The 18,120-nt window shown below is 41.6% G+C and overlaps 1 protein-coding gene and 1 pseudogene across 1 annotated transcript; both read left to right on the forward strand.

Moving 5' to 3' along the window:
- Positions 1-2,337: 2,337 nt before the first annotated feature.
- On the forward strand, positions 2,338-4,063 carry LOC113030885 (tripartite motif-containing protein 16-like; annotated as a pseudogene).
- Positions 4,064-10,525: 6,462 nt separating this feature from the next.
- LOC113030470 (tripartite motif-containing protein 16-like) lies at positions 10,526-12,422 on the forward strand. The gene has a single exon (XM_026181965.1). The coding sequence runs from the start codon at positions 10,598-10,600 to the stop codon at positions 12,278-12,280; it is 1,683 nt and encodes a 560-aa protein (XP_026037750.1). The 5' UTR covers positions 10,526-10,597; the 3' UTR covers positions 12,281-12,422.
- Positions 12,423-18,120: the final 5,698 nt, after the last annotated feature.

Here is an 18,120-nt window from a genome sequence, read left to right on the forward strand (position 1 = left end):
GCTCATAGGGGGTCTTCTGATTGTTGAGGGTTTCTCTGTTTTCTCCATCTTACAGCAGGGTCTTGCCTTAAAATATAAAGTGCCATGAGGCAACCGTTGTTATTTGGCGTTATATAAATAAAAGTGTAAAGATCTTGGAGGACTGCACAGCAGCATGTCTCGCGTGGCAAACCCCAATGTTATGTTTTTTTATTTGTTATATTTGTAAATGAAAAAAAGATATCTTATAAAAGTTACTTTCAGTTTCACACCAATCCGACTGCTCCCTTTCCTGGAATTAAGCACACCCGTCTATTTACCTCTCTGTTTACAGACTGTTCACCTCAGGCGTTAGGCACACCCTCTCTTATCACAGTCATGTGACAAGTTGAGAAAAAGGAAATATCCATACGCTCTAGCTCAAATAATTAACAAAAATATTTGGTTTTTTTTCTCTTTTCCTCTTTCTTCCTTTTTTGTGTTTTAAACAAAGAAAATGAAAAACAAAAAGTTGATAAACTTAAGTGTGGAATAATGTGCCCTTCACTCTGACACCAGCAGATATTTTCCAATGCTACTGCCCTCTAGCACCACTGTTCATTGACAGGCCTGAACTTGTCATTGCCCCTGGGTTTGTGTCTCACAGTTTTGTTTAGTTTATTATTATTCTTTGTTATTTAGTTTCTGGGATGAGTCAGTAGTTTTGATTCAGCTGTAGCCATATATATTGATTCCTGTGTTTTGAGTTTTCAGGAGTCTGGATTATTTTTTTTTAAATTATTTTGTTTGTGTTTTAGAGTAGTATTTACAGAGTTTGCAGTATTTTTTTTCCCAGTTCTGCCGATGTTCTGTCCTTCCCCATTCTGCGTTAATCTTTATTCTCAGTATGATTTTATCTTTTCTTTTTTTTTTTAATAAACATTTTCTAAGTTGAGTTCTTTTTAGGTTGTATTTTGAGCTTGGATTCCTGTTTTGATTTTCATCCCATTATGAGCTATTTATTTAATTCTATCATTGTTTAGTTCCAATACTGTTAATATTGGTGATATTTTGTTACTGTCCTCTATATTTACCTTCTCTGGCTGATGTCTAGCTGTTTGGCTGGTTCACAGGATATTTATACCCATGATGACTTCATGTCAGGTCAGTTCAGTTCAGTTCAGTTCAGTTTTATTCACATTTAGTTCAGTCACTATGAGGAAGCACTTGGCAACAGCATGGAGATAAAACTCCTTTTAGCAGGAGGAAGTTTCCAAGAGAACCAAGTTCTGGGAGGAGCAGCTCTCCACCATGACCAGCTGGGGGTGAGGAGAAAGAAAAGAGAGGAGAGAGACAAGACAAAAGGCAAACTACCGAAGAGAGTTTAATAACTGCTAAGTGTTAAATACAGTAGTGGTGCAGAAACAGAAAAGGAGTCAAAAGAGAGAAGAAGAAATGCTCAGTGCATCATAGGAAACCTCTCCCATTTTAAGGTGTGGAGAAATATGACATGAAGGGTCCCTACACTAGTATAATTCATTTGTAGTTGTTTGCGTTTTATAATGAGGAATGTGTGGCTTTCTACACCTGTGATGGATGCGTCCCTACTGAAACCCAGTTATGATTTCTAGAAAGAACAGCACTTTAAAAAACAGTTTTAATTGTTATTGGGATAACAAAGCATCTTTTAACCATAATACATTTACCTAAACAGAGATGTGAAAGTTGCTTTCTAATAAGTAATTAGGCCTATATTTGTTATTAACATGTTAAATGCTTGACCTGTAATCTGTATATTCCGTATGTTTCAAGCCAGACTTGAAAGAACTCTTCAGCATTAGTGATGTCTCACATCAACTGTTAAGCTTATTCTAAACTTGTATTGGCTCCAGTCTATTCTGCTCCATTCCCAGTATTTAAAATTATATAATGGACACTAAATGTACTAAAATGTTTATTTTTTGACAACTACAAGTCCATTTTTCCTATAAATTTGAGTCAATTTAATATTTCTCTATAAAGGCATAAAGGGATCAATGTTGAATGTTACTAATATTTAGTATTGCTAATTGTATTCCTAGTGAATTCTTGAGTAACAGTTTCCAATGTAAACGTACAATTACAATTCTGTTTTCATCTGAAACACTTTCAGTTTCACACCAATCTGAATACTTCCTTTCCTGGAATGAAGCACACCGTTTTAAGCTCCTCCCTGTTTATAGACTATTTACTTCAGACATTACTGATCTGCCGGTCATGTGATAAGATGCAAAACAAAAAAATTTGCAAAGAATTTCCATCTGCTCAGGTCAGTGTCTCTGCATGAAAATGGCTTTTTTCTGGAAACAGAAAGTAAGACGTCGTTTGAGCGGAGGAGACATGGCGCAGCAAGTAATTGAGCTGTATCGAGAAAAACTGAGGTGTTCCATCTGTCTACAACTTCTAAAGGATCCAGTCACTATTCCCTGTGGGCACAGCTACTGCATGACCTGTATCGAAACTTGCTGGAATGAGAAGGAAACCCACAGCTGTCCTCAGTGCAGGCAGACTTTCAAATCGCAGCCTGTCCTGGTGAAAAACATAATTTTAGGTGAGCTAGTGGAAGATCTAAAAGCAGGACTCACATCTGCTTCATCTGGTCATGCCTATGCTGGACCTGGGGACATGGCCTGTGATTTCTGTTCTGGAAGGAAGCGGAAAGCCTCCAAGTCCTGCCTGGTGTGTATGGCCTCTTATTGTGAGCAGCACCTTCGGCCTCACTACAACATAGCTCCATTAAAGAAACACAAGCTCATCAATGATGCTTCAAAGCTTCAGGAGAACTTCTGCCCTCGCCATGATGAGGTGATGAAGATCTTCTGCCGCACTGATCAGCAGTGTATCTGTTTTCTTTGTTTAATGGATGAACACAAAGACCATGTCACAGTGTCAGCTGCAGTGGAAAGAGCTGAGAGACAGAAAGATCTTGAAACAAATCGACAAAATGTCCAACAGAGAATCCAGGAAAGAGAGAAAGATGTGAAGGTGCTTCAAGAGGAAGTTGAGGCTATAAGTCTTTCTACTGATAAAGCTTTGAGGCAAAGTGCGAAGATGTTCAAAGATTTGATCAGTCTCATTGAGAAAAAAAGCTCTGAGGTGAAGCAGAAGATCAGATCCAAGCAAAAATGTGAACAGAACAGAGTCAAAGAGCTTCAGGAGAAAATAGAGCAGGAGATCAGAGATCTGAGGAGGAGAGACGCTGAACTGCAGCAGCTCTCACTGACTGAGGATCACCTCCATTTTCTGAAAAACTACTCCTCACTGTCACATCTGAGTGCATCTACAAACGTACCCACCTACAACAATGTTACTCTGCAGTACTTTGAGGATGTGACTGCATCTGTGTCACGGACCAGAGATAAAGTGAAGGCTCTTCTCAGTGATGAATGGCCAAAAATCTCAGTTGGAACGACCAAAGCAGATATTTTACTGCCTCAAGGAGAACCCAAAACCAGAGACGACTTTTTGAAACATTCTTGTCAGATCACTCTAGATCCAAATACAGCACACACACTGTTGTCACTGAGTGACAGCAACAGAAAAGTAACACTGATGAGTAGAAACCAGTCATATCCAAGTCATCCAGACAAATTCCTTGAATGGTGGCAGGTCCTGAGCAGAGAGGGTCTGACTGGACACTGTTACTGGGAGGTGAAGTGCAACGGGACTGTTGGAGTAGCTGTTGCATACAAGGATATTGGCCGTAGAGGGACCAGAGAGGAATGTGGATTTGGATTGAATGACAAATCCTGGTAATTAACAGTTTCAGGCAGCGGTTATGAATTCAAACACAACAACATTTCCACTCCCATCCCATGCCCTCTATCCTCAAGAATAGGAGTATATTTGGATCACAGGGCAGGAACTCTTTCTTTCTACAGCATCACTGAGACCATGAATCTCCTCCACAGAGTCCAGACCAGGTTCACTCAGCCTCTCTATGTTGGACTGTGGCTTCCACAAAGTGCTGGACACACTGCTGAGGTGTGTGAGCTCAAGAAGAGAATAAACATAAAATAGTAAAATTTGATGCCATGTGCTACTTGTTGAGATGTGTTTATCTATCCTGCACCTGTTAGAGATGAATGCTTATGGATATAAGTGTGTTCTTTAATTCCTTTGATTTTCTTGTTTTCACCAGCTATTCAGGTAAAACTGTTTATTTGGCAAACAATATTCATTTCTTATATATTTTATATTTAACCAGTGTTTTGTTGTAACATTAGCAGAAAAAACTCCCATAAATATAAATTCCTATGAAAATAACTTCAGTGTATTTAAAATTACAGAAAAAAATAATTATGTATCAGATAATTGTAATCAGGGTTATTGTGATGTTTGCATTTTCAACTTAGTTTTTATTTCTATACTTAAGTTGGTGGATTGTAAAATGTTTAATTTCAGTTATGTGTTCATGATGATTTTTTATTTACTGCTGTTTGTGAAATAAAGTGAGCAATGTACACTAAAGTTTCCTGTTCCAAGAAATAAAATATCACTAACATGATGAATGGAGGTTTTTGTAAAGAGACATTTAAAGTGGAGCATTCAACAATTTCAAATAATGATGAAATTTAAAAAAAGTATAACCTTAAAAATGTACATTAGACAATACCAAGCCCAGAGGGTGTCGAGACCAAGACTAGACCAAGACCGAGACCAACACAAAAAAGTCTATAAACTGCAGCCAGATGCTGCTTTGTTTACAGGTGTCAGGCATATTTATGTGTTTTTGCGATGCACTCGCACAGCCCTCCTCACTGCTGTCTACTGTCTCACTCACTTACTGAGAGGACAGACGCACGCTCCACTTGACTGTCGCGTCTCTCACCCTCTCTGTTTTTCACATAATGATATTATCCTATATCCTCGCATGTGATTGGCCACAATATGGAAGGATTGGAGCATAGCTGAGCCACTGTGTGAGAGCTGAGCAACGAAAGGAAATTAATTGAGGAGCCGGCTCTCGCTCAATGAGAGTCGACTCTTCTGATTCACTACAAAGCACTCTCTAAGCACGGCTCTTAGAGCTGATGCTTTTGCGTATGACACATCATCGAACGTTACGTTGTGTGTCATGGATACTGTTGACTCCAAATCTCCTTACCACTATTTAGATCTGAGACAGCAAGACCGAGACAGTGAGACCAAGACAAGACAGAGACCAAAGTCCGTCTAGACCAAGACAAGACCAAGACCACATCAAAGTCTCGAGACCAAGACCTGTCTTGAGACATCCAAATCTAACTGTAGGTCTACACTAATTTAAGTGGAAGAATATGGATGTGTCATAATCCTGGGTTTTTTGACCCAGCATTTTGAGTTTTAGCTTATTTTGATGTTTGTGGTTTATGTTTAAGTACTTTAGGTTCTCTAAGTTCATTTCCACTAAACCTAAGTTTCCGTTATAGTTTATAGTTTTTCAGATTCCCCTTGTGTCTTCTACCCCTGTGTTTCAAGTTTCCCTCACCCTTCATGTGTTTCATGTTTGTGTGTCTTATGTTATCAAGTTCGTGTTGTCATGTCTGCATTCCATTCTGCTTCCTGTTTTACTGTGAAAGTCTCTGTCCAGTATGCAGTGTGTCCAGATTTCTTCCCCTTGTCTAGTTAGGTCTGATTTGTCCCAGCTGTGTTTCCACCTGTTCCCCATCCTCTCATTATATTTTTGTGTACTTAAGTCCTCTGTCCTCCTTTGTTCAGTGTCAGGTCATCTGTGGTTTTTTGTGCCATGTCTCCATGGTCCAGGTCTCTTTGTATCTATACCAAGTTTCATATTTATTTATTTTCCCCCAGTTTCGGTTGTTGTTTATTCTCGTCTTTTTTTGCCTTGTGCATTACTTTGTGTTTCTCCATCAGCCGCTTTAAACAGCTCACTTTTTGTTAACTCAAGTTATGTTCCATGTTCCATTTTGTTTGCTCTTGGGTCTACTATTCATACTTCACACAGTCAGCTACTCAGCTAGACTGTAACAAGTGGTGCAGGAACAAAAAGAGAGTGAACAGAGTGAAGAAGAAATGCTCAGTGCATCATAGGAAACCTCCCTAATTTTAAGGTGTGGAGAAATATGACATGAAGGGTCCCTACACAAGTATAATTCATTTGTAGTTGTTTGCGTTTTATAATTAGAAATTCACATGCAATACTAGGTCCGTGGCGCTGCTGGAGACCATGCGATCGGACAAGGTGTTTGCTGTCAGTCCCACTTCGACAATCTGATGTGAAACCTGCGCTGCCAGTATTTAGTTGGACTCTGCTCTTGAACATCCGCTCCATCGCAAACAAATCCTTCTCTCTGAATAAGCTCTTCACAGAAACCCTTCCCCCCTCCCTGTTTTTTTTCTGTTTCTCACTGAAACATGGCAGAGGGATGGCAAGTTTATTCACCTAAACAAACTGCGCCCTGCTGGCTGCTCTTACTTGGGCGCCTCCCATTTACGTCGCCGTGGTGGAGGACTTGCTGTTGTCTTTAAGGACAGTTACACATGCAGAGATATGCAAACTAAAAACTGTTCTTCTTTTGAGTCAAAAAAATTAAGGTTGGCTCTACGAACATATTTTATCTTTGACAGTTTGACATGACAGTTTCAGTCTATCGCCCTCCTGTCTCTGCTGCTGTGTTCTTAAAGGATTTTACGAACTTCTAATCTTCTATTATCCAGCTGGAGAAAGTTTTGATTCTTGGGGATTTTAACATTCATATTGATGATGCCTCATCAAACTCTGCAGCAGAACTTTTATCTGTATCCAATTCTTTTGACTTTGTCCAACATGTCTCTGGTCCAACCCATTTAAAAGGCCATACCTTGGAACTTGTCTTTTCCTTGGGCCTCAACATTGGCAACGTGTTTGTCGAGCATGCACTTTTGAGTGATCATAATTGTCTTTTTTGAACTCAACTTTAGTTCTAAACAAACACCTTGGAAGTTAAAAACTCAGACGCATAATAACTGAGACTACTGCTGGGAGGTTCTCCATCATATTTGACAGTTCTCTACTTTTTACTGGAAATGATGTAAATATTCTTATTCAGTCATATAGATGTTGTAAAGACTCACCTTTCAGTGCACTCACTTCACCAGATGCACCTAGTTTCTTTTCCTCACCTTTGATTGGGTGTGGTGCTTACCCTTAATTGCACTCACCTGTAACCAGTTATATAAGGACTGCATTCACCTACAGCTAACTCCTTCTTCACTCCCTCATGGGGCGGCAGCTGAAGTGAGTTTCTGTTAGAGTTTCCTGAGTTCATGTATTATGAGTTACTGAATGACTTAAATCACACTTTATTTCCTTTCAGAGTTAGCAGTCCATGTGCGTCTTTCCTTTTAGAATAGAAGAATAGAATAATCCTTTAATTGTCCCACAAGGGGAAATTTGGTTGTAACAGCAGCCAAAAAGACACATATACAACAAACAGGACACAGAACAGAAACATACACAATTTTTCTTACATATTTACATTAAGGACAATGATTACTATAAACAGAGTACTGTACAGTTATCAAATTAAATAAAAATAACTACAGATAAGAGGCAAACCAGGTTATAGTGCGAATCAGTTGATTAAATTGTTGCAGTTACAGTGCAGATGTAAACATCTGTGTTTGTTGGGAGCAGTTCTGATTGTACAGTCTGACAGCTGCAGGGAGGAAGGACCTGCGGAAACGCTCCTTCATGCATCGAGGACGCAGCAGTCTGTCACTGAAGGAGCTCTGCAGTTCAGCAACATTTACATGCATGGGGTGGGAGACTCTGTCCATCAGAGATGTTATTTTGGCCAGAGTCCTTCTGTCTCCCACCACCTGCACTGGGTCCAGGGTGCCTCGCAGAACAGAGCTGGCCTTCCTGATGAGTTTATCCAACCTCTTCCTCTCAGCTGCCGATAAACTGCTGCTCCAACATACCACACTGTGAAAAATGACAGATGCCACCACAGAGTCATAGAAGGTCTTTAAAAGCGCTCCCTGTACTCCAAATGACCTCAGCCGCCTCAGCAGGTAGAGTCTGCTCTGACCCTTCCTGTAGAGAGCATCAGTGTTGTGACTCCAGTCCAGTTTATTATTCAGGTACCTATAAGAGTCCACTATCTCAATGTCCACTCCCTGGCTGTTCACTGGTGTCAGTGTGGTGTGTCTGCGTCTTCTCGCTCGTAGACCGCGAAGGCCGGGTACTCTGAAGTGTGCGGCCCCTGAATTGGGACACAGCTCGAGTCTTGTTAGACTTTACCTCAGCCCTTGACACAGTTGATCATACCATCCTGATAAACTGACTGATAGACCTGGTTGGGATGTCTGGCTCTGTTCTAGACTGGTTTTCATCCTACATGTCATGTCGGAATCTACAGAGCTGCTGTGTGGAGTTCCTCAGGGCTCCGTGCTGGGACTTATTCTGTTTTTAATATACATTCTTCCTTTAAGCCAGATAATACGGCAGTTTCCTGATGTATCTTATCATCTTTTTGCTGATGATATTCAGCTATACTACTCATTTAAGCCTTCTGAAGTTCATAAGCTCTCCGCTCTGACTGTTTAACCAACATTAAATAATGGTTGAACAATAATTCCTTACAGCTAAACCCAGAGAAAACAGAAACTTTGATTATTGCACCAGACAGTGCAATAACTGATATTAAACAGCGATTAGGTGATTTAGGTTCCTTATAGAAGCATAACCTTAGAAATCTAGGTGTTATTTTTGATTAAGCTTTTTCTTTGGAGGGACATTTAAATCAGTAAGAACCTGCTTTTTCCACTTGAGGAACATTTCCAAACTTAGATCCATCGTGTCAACAAGTGAACTCGAGATCATAATTCTGTACTTTTGTCTCTACAAGACTTGACTACTGTAACAGCCTGTTTACTTGTCTAAACGAGAAAGGGCTAGCTCGTCTACAGGTTGTTCAAAACTCTGCAGGGAGGCTACTGACCTGCTCGAACAAGGGAGCTCATATGACCCCTGTTTTAAAGTCGCTGGTCGAACCAGTCAGATTTAGGTTCCATTTTAAAATTATAGTTTGAACTTTTAGAGCATTACAGGGACAGACCCCTTCCAATATTGCTGATTTGATTCGTACACATACCTCTTCTCGTAACCTGAGGTCATCTAATCAAAACCTTTTAGTGGTCCCCCACACTCATTTTAGAACTTGAGGGGACCGATCTTTCCAAGCTGTTGCATCCAGACTGTGGAATGCACTTCCTCTATTTTTATGATGTCTGGACTCTGTGGAGACCTTCAAAAAGCTTTATATAGACCATGGTTTTTATGATGTATTTATGAGTGTATTGTGTTTTCTTACCTTTCTTGTAAAGCACTTTGTGACCACTTGTCTGTGAAAGGTACTCTATAAATAAACATTACTTACTTACTTACATCATGTCAATCTTACAAAGAAATGTGTGGCTGTCTACGCCTGTGATCGATACGTCCCTTGTGAAACCCAGTTATGATTCCTAGAAAGGACAGCACTTTAAAAAAAACAAAAAAAAAAACAAACAGTTTTAATTGTTACTGGGATAACAAAGAATTAAGGTTGAATGTTACTAATATTTAGTATTACTAATCCAGTCCTTCTGAATTGTCCAGTAACAGTTTCCACTGTAAACATTCGATTACATTTCTGTTTTTATCTGAAACACTTTCAGTTTCACATCAATCTGAATACTCCCTTTCCTGGAATGAAGCACACCTTTCTAAGCTCCTCCCAGACTACTGATCTGCCAGTCGTGTAATAAGACGCAAAACAGAACATTTCCATATGCTTTAGATCAGTGTCTTTGCATCAAGGAGACAAAAACAAGTTTTATCTTGAAACAGAAAGTAAGACGTCGTTTGAGGGCAGGAGAAATGGTGCAGCAAGTAATTGAGCTGCATCGAGAAAAACTGAGCTGTTCCATCTGTCAGGAACTACTAAATCCAGTCACTATTCCCTGTGCGCACAGCTATTGCATGAGCTCTATTAAAACCTACTATAAAAACTAAAGTAAAATAGCAAAAACTACTATAAAAACTAATTGACTGCCATTATTCATATGTGGTGTCTGGTAAAATGAGCTCAGGACAAAGCACAAAATATATTTAAAGGTCCTTTATTATTCTTTGTTATTCTGAACAAATTGAATTCTTAAAAAAAACAATTAAAACCTTACAGTGAAAATTATCCTCTATATGAGTCCATCAACAGTTAGAGTGGGGTGGTTTCCTGTTTAAATAAAAATACATAACTCACATTAACTAGCAGAAAACTCACAACCCTTATACTTATTAGATAGAAAATATACACAATACCCACTAACAAATGCACAGCTGAAATGGTGAGAACAGTACTGTATCAAATTACAAGACCAGTCTGTCTAGGCCCTTTCCTGGAATAAAGCACACGTGTCTAAGCCCCACTCAGTTTATATACTGCTCACTCAGACATTAGTCACACCCTACGCTCAGGTCAGTGTCTACATCAAAGAAACGAAAGCAGCTTTTATCTGGTAACTGAAAGTGAGATGTCACAGACTTCCCTCAAAAGGACCTTGAGTTCAAATTTCAGTGCATATTTGCATCCGGTAAAAGAAAGGAAATCTTTTACAGTCGTGGTGAGGAGACATGGCGCAGCAACTGATTCAGCTGGATCAAGACAAACTGAGCTGTTCCATCTGTCTGCAGCTTCTAAAGGATCCAGTCACTATTCCCTGTGGGCACAACTACTGCATGGACTGCATCAGAAAGTGCTGGGATGAGAAGGAAGTACACAGCTGCCCTCAGTGCAGGCAGATTTTCACACTGAAACCTGACCTGGTGAAAAACAGCATGCTTGCTGAGTTAGTGGAAGACGTAAAGAAAGCAGGACTTCCAGCTGCTTCACCTGATCATGCCTTTGCTGGACCTGGAGATGTGGCCTGTGATTTCTGTTCTGTGAGGAAGCGGAAAGCCTCAAAGTCCTGCCTGGTGTGTATGGCCTCTTATTGTGAGCAGCACCTGCAGCCTCACTACAACGTAGCTCCAATAAAGAAACACAAACTCATCAAAGCCACTTCAAAGCTTCAGGAGAACATCTGCCCTCGCCACGATGAGGTGATGAAGATCTTCTGCCGCACTGATCAGCAGTGTATCTGTTATCTCTGTTTAATGGATGAACACAAAGACCATGTCACAGTGTCAGCTGCAGCAGAAAGAGCTGAGAGGCAGAAAGGGCTTGGAAGAAATCGACAAAAATTTCTTCAAAGAGTTCAGGACGGAGAGAAAGATGTGAAGGCGCTTCATGAAAGAGTGGAGGCTATCAATCTTTCTGCTGATAAAGCGTTAATGCAAACTGAGAAGATGTTCAAAGACTTGATCAGTCTTATTCAGAAAAAAAGCTCTGAGGTGAAGCAGAAGATCAGGTCCAAGCAAACATTTGAACAGAACAGAGTCAAAGAGCTTCAGGAGAAAATAGAGCAGGAGATCAGAGATCTGAGGAGGAGAGACGCTGAACTGCAGCAGCTCTCACTGACAGAGGATCACCTCCATTTTCTGAAAAACTACTCCTCACTGTCACATCTGAGTGCATCTACAAACGTACCCACCTACAACAATGTTACTCTGCAGTACTTTGATGATGTGACTGCATCTGTGTCACGGACCAGAGATAAAGTGAAGGCTCTTCTCAGTGATGAATGGCCAAAAATCTCAGTTGGAACGACCAAAGCAGATATTTTACTGCCTCAAGGAGAACCCAAAACCAGACACGACTTTTTGAAACATTCTTGTCAGATCACTCTCGATCCAAATACAGCACACACACTGTTGTCACTGAGTGACAGCAACAGAAAAGTAACACTGATGAGTAGAAACCAGTCATATCCAAGTCATCCAGACAAATTCCTTGATTGCCGGCAGGTCCTGAGCAGAGAGGGTCTGACTGGACACTGTTACTGGGAGGTGAAGTGCAACGGGACTGTTGGAGTAGCTGTTGCATACAAGGATATTGGCCGTAGAGGGACCAGAGAGGAATGTGGATTTGGATTGAATGACAAATCCTGGTCATTAACAGTTTCAGGCAGCGGTTATGAATTCAAACACAACAATATTCCCACTCCCATCTCAGGCCCCCTGTCCTCCAGAATAGGAGTATATTTGGATCACAGGGCAGGAACTCTTTCTTTCTACAGCATCACTGAGACCATGAATCTCCTCCACAGAGTCCAGACCAGGTTCACTCAGCCTCTCTATGTTGGACTGTGGCTTCCACAAAGTGCTGGACACACTGCTGAGGTGTGTGAGCTCAAGAAGAGAATAAACATAAAATAGTAAAATTTGATGCCATGTGCTACTTGTTGAGATGTGTTTATCTATCCTGCACCTGTTAGAGATGAATCCTTATGGATATAAGTGTGTTCTTTAATTTCTTTGATTGTGTTGTTTTCAATAGCTATTTGGGTAAAACTGTTTATTTGGCAAAACAATATTCATTTAACCACTGTTTTGTTGTAACATTAGCAAAAAAAACAAAGTCATATAAAAATAACTTCAGTATATTTAAAATTAGAGAAAAAAGTAATTATGTATCAGATATGTTGGAATCAGGGTTATTATATCTTGATGCATGCTCAATCATCCAGGTAAGGAAATCCTAAAAAGCTGATTCTGTTTATCTGGACATAACGTTTTCAGTAGGAGAAATGCTCATGACAATTTGCATATTATTGATAAAGAAACTGACCTCACATACTATTATTCATTCAGTGGGCTAGTTTCAGTTATTGTGAATATGTACTGTTTATAAGGTCGGGGGAAACTGCAGTCAGCTGAGACTGAAGAAGTCACTTGGATAACTGATGTAATGTTTCTCCCACTGGAAACGTTTAGATGAACAGAATATATTTTTTGGCACTTTTATTATAATTGTTGCTTCTATTTTTGTTTTTTAAATTTCTATACTTAAGTTGGTGGATTGTAAAATGTTTAATTTCAGTTATGTTTTCATGAACCTTTTTTTTATTTACTGCTGTTTGTGAAATAAAGTGAGCAATGTACACTAAACTTTCTTGTTTCAAGAAATAAAATATCACTAACATGATGAATGGAACCTTTTGTTAAGAGACATTTACAGTAGAGCATTAATGATGAAATTAAAAAAGTAAAATCTTAAAAAATGTCACGGCTGCCGGGGCGAGCCGTGTGGTGTTGGTGGAAAAGGACCCAAAATGCAGGCAAAAGACTGATATGAGTGAATGTTCATTTACAAAGTGGCAAGGGGAGAAAAAGAGGCAATGAGCTACTGAAGAAACCTAAACTGGGAAAACTAAAGAGCAAACCTTAAATCATAATGAAACTGGGTGAAGGGCAGAGAGACACAGACCAAAAAACAAAACACCATGAAACAGGGCCGAGCCGACAAAGAGCGCACACACACACACACACACACACACACACACACACACACACACGGTTATCAGGCAATGACACACAGATGATCCTAATTCACAAGATGACGGGAGGATACAAGCTGAACACAGTGATAACAGACACAGACCTTCAAAGTAAAACAGGAAATTCATAAAACAAACTCATGGACACGAAGGGGGACGACACGGGAAATAAACCTTAGGACTGGAAACCCTGAGAATGAAACCTACATACTAATAACCATGAAGAAATTAACATCAAATCTGATAAAACATAATGACAAAGGCAAAACGCTGGGTCAACCCAGCACCATGACAAAAACGTACATACTGTAGGTCTATACTAATTTAAGTAGGAGTATAACAGATGAAAAATGTTTTCATAATAAGGCAAAATTTAAAGCAGGAAGTAAACTAGCAAAGTGAAAATAAAAATGAGATATTTCAATATACCCATTATTATTATTTCAAGATATGATGAAGATGGCGCCGGTGAGGTCGGCTGCCGTCACGACTGCTCCGACCACTTTTTCTTTGTCTTTGTTTTTTAAGTTAGTTTTCAGCGTTTCTAAATCGGCAAAATCATCACCATTGGGTACATTAGGTATGACAGTGACACTCTTGTTTCTATTGGTATACAATGTACTCACAATTCGAAGTTTTTAACTCCGGATCCGAGCTGGCCGAGTGAGATCTCGAGGGAGAACAAAGGGAAGCGGCGGCGGCCTAGAGGGAAGCGAGCCGGCATCAGGAACAGGCTGAGAGCTCGTGCACACTGCATACCTCTGCCTAGCATCCTGCTCGCCAACGTCCAGTCACTGGAGAACAAGCTTGATGACCTCAGGGCCAGGATAAAGTTCCAGAGAGACATTCGGGACTGCAATCTCCTCTGCTTCACTGAGACATGGCTGAACCCAGCGGTGCCGGACCACGCCATCCAGCCGGCCGAGTTCTTCTCGGTTCACTGCATGGACAGGACACGGGACTCGGGGAAGTCAAGGGGAGGCGGCGTGTGTTTAATGGTGAACAACAACTGGTGCAACAGTGCGAACGTTGTTCCTCTCACACGCTCCTGCACACCAAATCTGGAACTACTGTCCATCATGTGTCGTCCTTTTTATCTACCTCGGGAATTTACATCGGTCATTGTAAGTGCCGTTTATATTCCACCACAAGCGGACACGGTCACCGCCTTATGCGAGCTGCATGAGGCACTCACACAGCACCAGACACAACACCGGGACGCTGCGCTTATTGTGACGGGGGACTTTAATAGCGCCAACCTCAAACGCGCAGCGCCGAACTTTTATCAACACATCACCTGCCCCACCAGGGGTGAAAGGACACTGGACCACTGCTACACTACGGTCAAGGACGGCTACAAGGCACAATCCCACCCTCCGTTTGGCAAATCTGATCACGCCGCCATCTTCCTCATGCCAAAATATAAACAAAGGCTGAAACAGGAAGTTCCGGTTCAGAGGAAGGTTGCGCGCTGGACGGATCAATCGGTGGCCGCGTTACAGGACGCACTCGATGACGCAGACTGGGGCATGTTCAGAAACAGCTCCGACGATGACGTCAACGTGTTTACGGAAGCGGTTGTGGGATTCATCGGGAAACTAGCGGATGATACCGTGGAGACAAAGACTATCACAACGTTTCCCAACCAGAAGCCGTGGGTGGATAAAACCATCCGCAACGCTCTGAGATCCCGCACTGCTGCCTACAACACGGGACTCACAACGGGGGACATGGACCCGTACAAAGCCGCGTCATATAACGTGCGGAGGGCGGTGAAAGAGGCGAAGCAGCGCTACGGGAGGAAACTAGAGTCACAACTCCAACAGAGTGACTCTAGGAGCCTGTGGCGGGGACTAAGGACAATAACGGACTATAAAGCACCAACAACCGGTTTGACGAACGCGGCCGTGACTCTGGCAGACGAGCTGAACACTTTCTATGCTCGCTTCGAAGCTGCAACTAAGGTCTCCAACAATGCTAGTGTTAGCGGCGCTAACGGCTGCAGACAGGAAGATACTGCCAACACCGGAAACGTGCTCGTCATCTCCGAGCATGAAGTAAGGAGAGCCTTCAAGAGAGTGAACACCAGGAAAGCAGCAGGACCAGACGGCATCCCAGGTCGTATCCTAAGAGACTGCGCATACCAGCTAGCTCCTGTGTTCACTGAGATATTCAACATCTCTTTATCTCAGTCGGTGATCCCCACATGCTTCAAAGAGTCCATCATTGTTCCTGTCCCGAAGAAACCCCACCCTGCTTCTCTCAATGACTATCGCCCTGTAGCCCTCACCTCAGTAGTGATGAAGTGCTTTGAACGCCTGGTCAGAGACTTCATCATTTCTTCACTACCAGACACACTGGACCCACTACAGTTCGCTTACCGTCCAAATCGTTCCACAGACGATGCCATCTCTCATCTCCTCCACACATCACTCACTCACTTGGACACTAGAAGGGGGAATTATGTTAAAATGCTCTTCATAGACTACAGCTCTGCATTTAATACCATAATTCCCTCCACACTCACCACCAAGCTGGAGCATCTGGGACTCAGCTCATCTATGTGTCAGTGGATCTCCAACTTCCTAACTGGCAGACCACAGGCAGTAAGGATGGGCGGACATGTCTCAGCCTCCACCACTCTCAGCACTGGAGCCCCCCAGGGGTGTGTTCTGAGCCCCCTGCTGTACTCTTTGTACACATATGACTGTGTGGCCACTACCAGCTCCACCACCATCATCAAGTTTGCTGACGACACCGTCGTGGTGGGCCTGATCTCTGATAACAACGAGACGGCCTACCTGAAGGAGATTAGGAATCTGGAGAACTGGTGCCAGAGGAACAACCTCCTTCTAAACGTCAGTAAGACAAAGGAGCTGATAGTGGACTTCAGCACTAAGCAGGAGAGGAACTACCAGACCCCCGTCATCAACGAGTGCCCAGTGGAGAGAGTGGACAGCTTCAAATACCTCGGAGTTCACATCACGCAGGACCTGTCATGGTCCTGTCACATCAACACCGTGGTGAAAAAGGCCCGACAGCGTCTCTACCACCTCAGACGCTTGAGAGACTTCCAACTGCCCTCCAAGGTGCTCAGGAACTTTTACTCATGCACCATAGAGAGCATCCTGGCGGGAAACATCTTAACCTGGTTCGGGAACAGCACCATGCAGGACAGACGAGCTCTACAGAGGGTTGTGCGGTCAGCTGAGCGCACCATCCGCTCCGAGCTCCCTGACCTGCACTCAATCTACAGCAGGCGGTGCCGGACCAAGGCCAGGAAGATCGTGAAGGACCTCAGCCATCCCAACAACAGACTGTTCTCTCTGCTGAGGTCAGGAAAGCGATTCCGCTCCCTGAAGACCAACACAGAGAGACTGAGGAGGAGCTTCTTCCCGCAGGCGATACGGTCTCTCAATCACACCACCACACAGTACTGACCCACACATATGGTTCTTACACACACACTGGACTTTCTGGACATTGTTTTTGCACACATTGTTTTTTTTGCACAACACTGGTCACTATATTCTTCATTTCCAGTTAATACTTGTACAGCTGCTGTTATTGTGTATATATTTATTTATATTTATATTTCTTCATACATTCTTATATAGTTCTATATTGTGTATTTTGTTGTACAGTTATTTTATTTTCAACTTTAATTTATATATTTTATCTTATTCCTTCCCAGTTAAATTTACCCTTCATTCTAATTTGTGTTGTACAGTTATTTCATTTTTAACCTTAATTTATATTTTATTCCTTCTTAGTTAAATTTACCCTTTTTAATTTTTCATATTTATTTCCTATCTTATTCATAGCCTTTTCCTTTTTTGTTTTCTTTAGGTCACGAGCAGTTGTCCAAGCATTTCACTACATATCGTACTGTGTATGACTGTGTACGTGACAAATAAAATTTGAATTTGAAAATTTGAATTTGGTAATTTTGCTGTAGGGGCTTTGGATTTAGGATTTTACACTTATATTTTGGGATTTTCCAAGGTTACTTCATTTCTGGAATGATTTTCAAAAAACAAATTTAACAGCTTTTGGGAACTGATGATCATTTAGATCCATTACTCTATACTAGCCATATGTCTGTATGATATACCAGATGGAAACTGATACATTTGTCCAGAATTCTGCTCCATTTTGCTCCATATTGACAATATGGAGAGTTTCCTGCTTAGGTATGTTAAGGGGTTTAAATAATGCTCAGTTGGTACTACAGGGCCCAAAGTGTGCCGAGAACATAATCACCACAGCATTACATCATCAGCAATCTGAACCATTGATAAAAGGCAGGCTTGAGTCAAACTTTCATGTTGTTGTATCTATTATCAGTAACTCCCTGCAGGCAGGCAAAGAGTGTGAAACTGCAGCACCTGCTAAGCAGATCTTCTCGAGGAGTGATGGCCAGATGAAGCCGAATGAAACCATAGAGCTCTCCAAGTGGTTCGAAAAGAAAGATGAATTTCTTCAGGCTTTGTGTGTACACAAGCCCTTCTGCTGGAGGGTTCTTCTTGTTAAAAGGAAGTTTTTCTTTCCTACTGTCGCCAAAGTGCTCGCTCAAAGGGGATCTTCTGATTGTTGGGGTTTTTTCAGTTTTCTTGATCTTAAAGTAGGGTCTTGGCTTAAAATAAAAAGAATCTTGAGGCAACTGTTGTAGTTTGGCGTTATATAAATAAAAGTGAACTAAGTTTCAGGACCCAGGAT

Source organism: Astatotilapia calliptera, chromosome 10 (assembly GCF_900246225.1).
Source record: "Astatotilapia calliptera chromosome 10, fAstCal1.2, whole genome shotgun sequence".
In the NCBI taxonomy this organism is placed as follows: domain Eukaryota; kingdom Metazoa; phylum Chordata; class Actinopteri; order Cichliformes; family Cichlidae; genus Astatotilapia; species Astatotilapia calliptera.